Source organism: Durio zibethinus, chromosome 3 (assembly GCF_047325235.1).
Source record: "Durio zibethinus cultivar Kanyao isolate XHJ-2024 chromosome 3, ASM4732523v1, whole genome shotgun sequence".
NCBI lineage: Eukaryota > Viridiplantae > Streptophyta > Magnoliopsida > Malvales > Malvaceae > Durio > Durio zibethinus.
In genome coordinates, this window is record NC_143164.1 from 36,396,123 (window position 1) to 36,405,090 (window position 8,968).

Consider the following 8,968-nt stretch of genomic DNA (forward strand, 5'->3'; position numbering starts at 1 on the left):
TAAAAACTTTTTGCATTTGTTACATTAATTTCACAAAATTCAAATGACGATAATGTGTTAATTATATTTTTTTAAATATCATTGTAATCGGCATCATTAGACACTTGTTAATTTTTTTTAATTACATTTAGCAAAATGATTTTTCTTATTTAAGGTATGGTACAAGTGCTGAAAACCATATAATATTGTAAACATGCATGATCAAGTATTTATAACCAATAATTAATATTGCTTCAATCCATTACACATCTATACACCATTTGATGAAGAATCAAAACGTTACTAGACCATAGGGATGTCAACACGTTCACAGATCTATTATTATTATTTTTGGGTGATTGGGTTAATTGTATCTAGCCTCTAGTCTTTTCTCTTAAAATAATTAATAACCTAAGGGTATAATTGTCACTATAAATACTTTGAAAAAGCAAAAACTTTAGAAAACACATTGGATTAGTTTGGTAGATTCAGCTGTTACATCGTTACTAATGCGGTTTGACTTTTATGTCGAGTGTTCCTCAAGATTCTTCCACTCAATTTATTTTTTCTTAATTAAAAAAAAGAGAAAAAGTTTTATTTTTAAATTTAGCCAAATTTAATCTCATATTTTAAAAAAATATTGAGATGATATAAATATGATATAAAATATATGAAAGTGATTTAATTTAAAATTTTAATAAAAATTAAATAAATATAATAAAAATAAATATATTTTTTATATTATTTTTTTATATTTTATATGAATTATGAGATATAATTTTTTATATAAAATATAATATTAATATATAAATTATTAATATTTTAAATGATATGAATACATAAATTATTAAATTTAATTTATATTTATAACTCATACATAAAAAATTATTGAATAATTAAATATTAAATAAAACGATAAATAATAAAGATTCTTTTTGAATCTTCAAATTGCTATTTAAACGAGTTTTTATTCATCAATTTAAATTAAATGCTTCTTTTACATTTTACATTGAATTGGCCCCTTCACCATCAATATTGACAATTGAATAAAAAATGACTTATTATGATTTCGAGCAAGTCGCTATGGTGAAATCGATAGACACGTTGCTTTTAAGAAGCAATGCTAGAGCATATCGGTTCGAGTCCGAGTGACGGCATAGTATCTTTTAAAAGAGATAGAATAAGTCTTATAAAATTGAAATATTATCAATGATATATATTTTTTTTGTAAGAAAAAATTCAAAGATAAATAAACTGTTTAGTTCTTTAGGTAAGGATAAAATGTGTCATATCTAACAGTTTAAAACATCGTTACAAATCATGTATTCGAGATAATTCCAATAAGTTATTATTAATAAGACTCGAACCCAAAACTTTTTCATCTAAAAAAATAAATCTTAGTCAATTAAATTAATTATTTATTTGTATTGAATCAATTAATATTTTTATTACTTTGGAATGTCCTTTTTTGTTAATTATTTTGCTAACTTAACCTAGGTTAATTATTCTATATTCTTTGGGGTTAGAAGTTAGGTCAATTAAGTTCAGGTGGTCCTCAAGAGTTGTGACCTAAGCCCCTGATTTTCGTTGGCAAAATTAAGGATCCTTGACTTGACTAGAAAAAACCCATAATTAATTGGTTGGGACTTACCTGCCAGTGAATGCCACGTGTCCAAACGTTCATCTACTTTCACCAGGCAAATTCCTTGACTTCCGGCCTATCCTGCACATCTAAGTCTATACAACAAAAAAATCTCTATAAAAATTACCATATATTTTACTAAAATATACTTTAAATTTTAATAAATTAATATAATATTTTTTAATCTCAATTATAAAGTATAATAAATAAAATTATGGCCAGCTATCAAGATTACAAATTGACGAGTGATGAGCAAGGGTGTTGCCAGCTGCACAGGACCGTGGATTTCGTGATCGCGTACATGTTGGACCTTGTGGGTCCATAAGTCTCTGTTCCCTCATTAAAGTATAAAATACAAACTTATCAATTTTTTTTTTCACTTTTTTTCCTTTTTTTTTTCTAAATTTATTACTCATTTTCCGTATCAAATAGGCAAATTTAATTTCATTAAATATTTATTTGAGAACAAGTTACAATTTCTCAATTATTTCGTTAATTTTAGCAAAATTACATACTAATTGGATGTAAGTAAAACTTTTTAAAAAATTTTATTTATACTATAAATTAATACTTTATAATTAAAATAAATTTTATTTTTAAACTAAGTTTGATTAACACGTACCTATAAATACTTTCTAATGTTATTTAATATAGTATTTTAAAAAATATTTTCTCATTTGAGACATTAATTTTATAAAATTTATAAGAAAAAATTATATTAATTAGATTTTATTTTATAAATATTATATTGACAATCGTAGATAAAAACTATTTTTAAAAAAATTAAATTTTCATTTAAAAGATAATAAAGAGGTATGTGGGATAAGAGATTATCTTTTAAATTATTCAATTGGAGATTTTAACGGATAGATTTTTTTTTCTTTTTTTTTTTACAAAAGGACCTAATAATTTGATGAATAAAAAAAATTATAGATGTTAATATTAAAATTTTAAATTTATAAATTTTATTTTTTAAAAGTGATTGTTTAAATTAATAAAAATATAATATACAAGCATAAATTTTTTACGTTTAAATCATGTTACGTAAACGGTTACTTACATGAATCTATTGAAATACTTTCTTTGTCTCTTTTTATTTTTTATTTTTTTATGTCTTAAAATTATATCTTATTTCTTTTTTAAAACATTTAAAATTCTTTTTTTTATATTTTTTACTTTTTAATATTAAAAATCATGAAATTTTAATTTTATAAAAAATTTGAAATTTAATATTAAATATGTTAAGGTCAATTTTTTTTTAAATTTCACAAAAATTAATATATGATAAATAAATTGAGATGGAAGGAGTAAATAATAATAATTTAATTATCAAATATAATTTATAATAAATGATTAATTTTTTTTACTAATATAACTATGAAATATGATTTAAATAAAAAAATTTACAAATAACCATTTGATTTAAAATTTTTTAACAATTTGATACAGTCCTTATTCCTACAAAACTACTAAATCAACATAATTGATTTCACATTGCAATGTTAGAGGATGTATCTGTTCAAAGATAGTAGTGATTGACTAATTTGGGAATAAAAATAAAATAAAAATCCCAACTAATTAATGGCAAAAATAAATGCAAAGGGGCAATTCAATGGCCACAATCTGAGACTCATTAACACGGCGTGTTTATAATGAGCAAACCTCGCACGCAAAAATAAAAATAAAAAAAAATCCAAACCCCAAAAAAAAAAAAATCATTAAAATAATAATAAATATAGGGCTAGGTGAGGAGATAAACAATGAAAAGCGACAAGCATTAACTTGTTTTTTTTTTTTTTTTTAAATTTAAATTTAAAATTTTTTTCTCAGTTCAGTCCAATTAAACTGGGAATCAGAATAGAGAATGAAAAAAATAGAATAAAAGAATAAAAAAATAAGGAGAGAATGAAACAGAGTATACTCATTATCTGTTTGTTTTTCTTTTGATAATAACTAACGGCTCTGATTTTGATATTTTTATTTTTGGGTGGTGGTGGTGGCGGGGCGGAAGAATCAGATGGCGAAAACAGGGGTGTTGAATTCTGATCCAACGGTGAGAGCGAGAGCGGCAGAATTGAAGAAAGAATTGCGGAGGCTGGTTATGACTATCGTCGACGATGATGATTTTAGCATCCACACCATTGATCAAGCTAAAGATACTCTTTGTGTTTTGAGAGAGCTTAAGTTCAATAAACAATCGACGACCACCACTACGACGTCGTCGTTGAAGTTACATGAAGCCCTGTCGTGTCCTGAAGAGTTTAAATGTCCTCTATCTAAAGAGCTTATGAGAGATCCTGTCATTTTAGCTTCTGGCCAGGTAAACAGCTTTGTTTCTTTAGATTGTTTGTTCATGAAAATTTTGGATTGGTTTTTGAAGGTTCAAAGGAAAAAGATTTTAAAAATGTGGTTTTTATCTTTTTTTTTCGTTTTTTAAGCGATAATTTGAAATAATTGAGGTGGAAATGGTATCTTGAATTTTATTTTTTTTTCAAAATTTTATTAATTTTTGTAATAATTTTTTTTGGTCGTTTGATTTCTTTTTCCCATTGTTTTAAGATAAAATTTGATGTTTCCCCGATGAAGGTTGTTAATTTCTTTTTCTGTTTGGTGTGGAAGAAAATGTGGGTTCACGTCTTTTTTCCTTTTTTTCTTTTTTTTGGTCATTTTGGATTTATTTAGTAATTAAATTACTATAAAATGGTGGTAATTTTAAGTTGAGATTTATTATTTTCTATATTTTTTCTCTTCGAATTATATCAGTTAAAGTGAATTTCTCTTTCTGCATTTCGGTTTCACTAAGAAATTTATGACCTTTCAACAGTAATTTTAATGTAATTAGTTGAATTGCAGAACCTGATTTCGCTGTCACCATGTTTTCAATCTTACCTACCCAACCGAATGTATCCTTAAAGATTGCACTTCTTTGATTGGCCCTGATTTGGATTTTTTATTTGTTTTTCCTTCTATATTTGCTTCCTTCTAAATTGTGTAATGTTTTTATAATGATTCTTTTTAGTAGGTTTGTTTTAATTGGATGTCCATGGATTCAAGTTTACCAATTGGATTGGTTGTTCTAGTTTGTGTTAAGCTTCAGTCTGTTCTTTCTCTTTGTTGCTCTTGGTTCCTGATTGGTTTCATTTGTTCACGTGCAGACATATGACAGACCTTTTATCCAGAAATGGCTGAATTCCGGCAATAGAACTTGTCCAAGAACCCAACAAGTTCTTTCACACACGGTTCTCACTCCTAATCATCTTATTAGGGAAATGGTATTGCAGTGGTGTAAGAATCAGGGAATAGAATTGCCAAACCCTGTTCAGTATGGTAAAGAGGAGGGGGTTACAGAAGCTGAGCGTGACCGTTTCTTTTCTTTGCTAGAGAAGTTGTCTGCCGCACTTCCTGAACAGAAGGAAGCAGCAAAGGAGCTTCGGTTGGTGACGAAAAGGATGCCTTCGTTCCGGGCTCTCTTTGGTGAATCTGATGATGCCATTCCTCAACTGCTCACCCCACTCTCAGGAAGCAAATCTCAGAGTGGTGTTCACCCTGATCTCCAGCAAGATTTGATCACGACACTCTTGAACCTTTCAATTCATGACAGCAATAAGAAGCTCGTTGCTGAAACTCCAATGGTTATTCCTATTCTTATGGAAGCACTGAGATCTGGAACTATTGAAACTAGGAGCAATGCAGCTGCAGCCCTTTTCACTTTATCTGCCCTTGATTCTAACAAGGCACTTATTGGTAAATCAGGTGCCTTAAAACCCCTTATTGACCTTCTAGATGAGGGTCATCCATTAGCGATGAAAGACGTTGCTTCTGCAATATTTAACCTTTGCATTATTCATGAGAATAAGGCAAGAGCTGTGAGGGATGGTGCAGTAAAGGTCACTTTGAAAAAGATTATGGATGGTGTGCTTGTTGATGAGTTATTGGCTATCCTAGCTATGCTTTCAACCCATCAAAGGGCGGTTGAGGAAATGGGGGAGCTTGAAGCTGTTCCTTGCTTGCTTCGCATTGTCAGGGAGAGCACTTGTGAACGCAACAAGGAAAATTGCATCGCAATCCTCCACACTGTCTGTCTTAATGATCGAACCAAGTGGAAGGCACTAAGGGAAGAAGAGAATACCCATGGAACAATATCTAAGCTTGCTCAAGATGGAACCTCCAGAGCCAAGAGAAAGGCTAATGGCATTCTTGAGAGACTGAGAAGGGCTGTTAATATTACCCATACCGCGTGAAGACATTACTCAACGCAACACTACCAAGCACATCATTTGTAAATTCTGTTTCCAACTCCTGGTGATCAATGCTGCTTATCATCATTCCAATTTTGTAAATTCTCACCTTGGAAGCTTATGTTTATAAGATTTTCTCTTTGTTTGGTCAAATAATTTTCGCTGGCGTTCGGATTTTACAGGTAACAGAATATTGGCTCTTTTTATTTGTTTCCTAGCATCCACTCCTGTTTCTCATTCGAATTTCAGTCATGCGTCAGATTCTCTCTTTTGTTTTTCAGCAGCAACTTGAATTTTTCATTTTTTCTTGCCATTTGATTTTTGAATTATGGCAGAAAAATTTTTATCTTCTAACTTCTGCTTTGTCCTTTGTATTGTCAACAACGAATTATGTCCGGAAGTGGCAATGGATCGGATAAGAACGAGTCGAATTTAACTCGATTTTATATATAATATTTAAATTTGATTTGATTTAATAATTTTGTTTTATTTTTTTAATATTTAAATTTAACATGATTTAATAAATATATAAAATTATATTCGATTCGAAATAATAAAATATTATTTTTAATATAAATATAAAATTAAATATAAATTAAAAAAATTAAATAAATAATTAAAAATAATTTATATATTAAATCAAATTTATTTAAAATTCAATATTAATTTTTTTTGTTATACGATTCAATTCGATTTAATATTTAATTTTTTAAAAAATAATTTTAAAAAATTAAATCGAATAAAAATTCATCATATTAAAATATCTTCCCTAATTGCAACCTTGAACATTGATTGAATTTTGCTTGCAATAGCAAAGGCTGGCTCTTTTACTCGATGGCAAACCGAGGAAAGAGCCAATCTTTTATGGATATTCATAAATAAATCCAAAATTTGAATGAATGGTCCTTGAGAATTTCAATGGTGGTCCATCCTTGACCGGTCCCCGAAACCCCAAAGTCTTCATTGTAACAGTTAGTACCCTGAATGCCTACTATTCTTTCAGATCCCAATAAGAAGAGGCCTATTTTTTTTTTTTTTGTATTTAAAATTGCTAGGATCGAATGTTGAGTACGAAAATTAAGGGTTTAACTCGCACGGCCGTTGAAAGAAAAAAAATTTTTTTATCGAATTCTAAATTTAATTTAATTAATTTATTAGCATTTATATATTTTTTTATTTACTGTCAATTCTTTTGAAAAAAAAAAATTTTTTTTTTCATCTTTTTGTACGTCTCTCAAAGCTAATGTTAGCAATTGTAGTAGTCTCCTCAACCTCGTTTTTTATGGCTTTCAAGCAATTAGATGAATGAACGATGAACGTCTGAAGATGGGGTAAAGTTGAAACTAAGATATGATAGTGACTTGTACCATTTCTATTAACGCATATGAACACATGTTTTAGAGCAGGCCGCCGACGGCTGCGGCACGTAACCTTGTTTAAGTTTCCACAAGTGGCGTCTGATTTGTGGAAAGATTTACATTCCAGAAAACATCTGCGCAACGAACATTCCATAGCGCTTTCCTTGCATTACTTGAAAAGCGTGTTAGTTTACACGGCCAGAGATTTTTGTGCCCAAATTTTGATGATTTCGGTTTTGTAAATTTGATAATTCGCTTCATTTCATCGTATACATATTATTTTATACAAAAATTATATATAATAATTTATATTAATATATTTTAAATTATATTATTTTTATATCATATAATCGTATTTTATTTAATCAGATTTATTATTTTACCTAATTGGTCAAGAAAACATACCATTAAATTCCACCCGATTATAATGCCAGGAAAGGTCCTGATTTGAAACCCAAGTATTATGAGAATGAGTTCACAATGTTGAAATGCTAACTTTACACACATGATGATTTTAGTTTTATAAATTTGATAATTCATATTATCGTATTATATAAAATATTATATTTTATAAAAAAATTACGTATTATAATTTATATTAATATAAAAATATAAAATATATTTTAAATCGTATTATTTTTATATGTTTTATTTATATTATTTTCATCTCATATTATTATATTGTATTACATATTATCATATCTACCATTTTGCCTAATTGGTCAAGACAACATACCACAAAATTCCATTTGATTATAATGCCAGGAAAAGTCCTGATTTGAAACATAAGTATTGTGAGTCCGAGTTCATAATGTTGAAATGCTAACTTTATATACTTCTGCATAAATCATAATGATAATAGTGTTGCATCAATATGAAGTTTAACTCAATTTAGTTGATTTAGTACATCATATTCTTTAATTTCTCATTAAAAAAAAAAAACAGTGTTTTTGCTGTAATCCGAGCAGGTTTTAACCATTGCCAAGAAGGGAAATAAGCATGGGTGTTTGACAAGATCATATGTGACTGTCTGCCTTAACATAGATCTAGACAAAAACATACCCCCAAAAGGTAGATATTAGTTTAAAACTTTAACCTCTTATATCAGACAGAATCATTTAACCATTGAATATTGAAGATCATGGTAAAAAAAAAAACTCAAGAAAGTGAACTGTTCCTAGACTCTTATAGGTGCATGCATGGGAGATCGGGGGTAAAGCACAGAGAGGTCGTTAGTGTTGTTTGCTAATCAAACAAATTCAACCAGCAAAATGGGTCTACCACTGCCGATTGCAATGGCTCATGCTCGCTCCTTAAGAGTTAACCTTTTATGTAGATACGATAATCCATATATTTATATTATATTTTATATAAAAATTATATATCTTCGTATTAATATTAAAATATAAAATATAATTTTTAATTTTATTAAATTTATTTATAATTTATAATTTATAATTTATATTATTTTTATATCATATTATTATATTATATTTAAAATTATCAAATCTATTTCTATATGAACAAAGTGGTGAGTGCCATATCTACTCATTTATGATATTCTCTCAAATGACATTTGCCCAAAAGAGTAAAAGAAATAGCAAATTTTCACATTGTAATAAGAATTTAAGATGCATAAATCCATAATTTAGAAAAAAAAAATTCATAATTTTGTAAATTTGAAACAAAGCAAATAGGACCAATAATGATGTTTTTCTTTAAAAAAATCATAACCTATTTCCACAACACCG

At 27.9% G+C, this 8,968-nt stretch overlaps 1 protein-coding gene across 1 annotated transcript; it reads left to right on the forward strand.

Annotated features, from left to right (window-relative positions):
• The first annotated feature begins 3,286 nt into the window (after window positions 1-3,286).
• Window positions 3,287-6,015, forward strand: LOC111283513 (U-box domain-containing protein 9-like). Its single transcript, XM_022872108.2, has 2 exons — window positions 3,287-3,941; window positions 4,777-6,015. The coding sequence occupies exons 1-2, from the start codon at window positions 3,639-3,641 to the stop codon at window positions 5,860-5,862; spliced, it is 1,389 nt and encodes a 462-aa protein (XP_022727843.2). The 5' UTR covers window positions 3,287-3,638; the 3' UTR covers window positions 5,863-6,015.
• The last annotated feature ends 2,953 nt before the right edge of the window (window positions 6,016-8,968 follow it).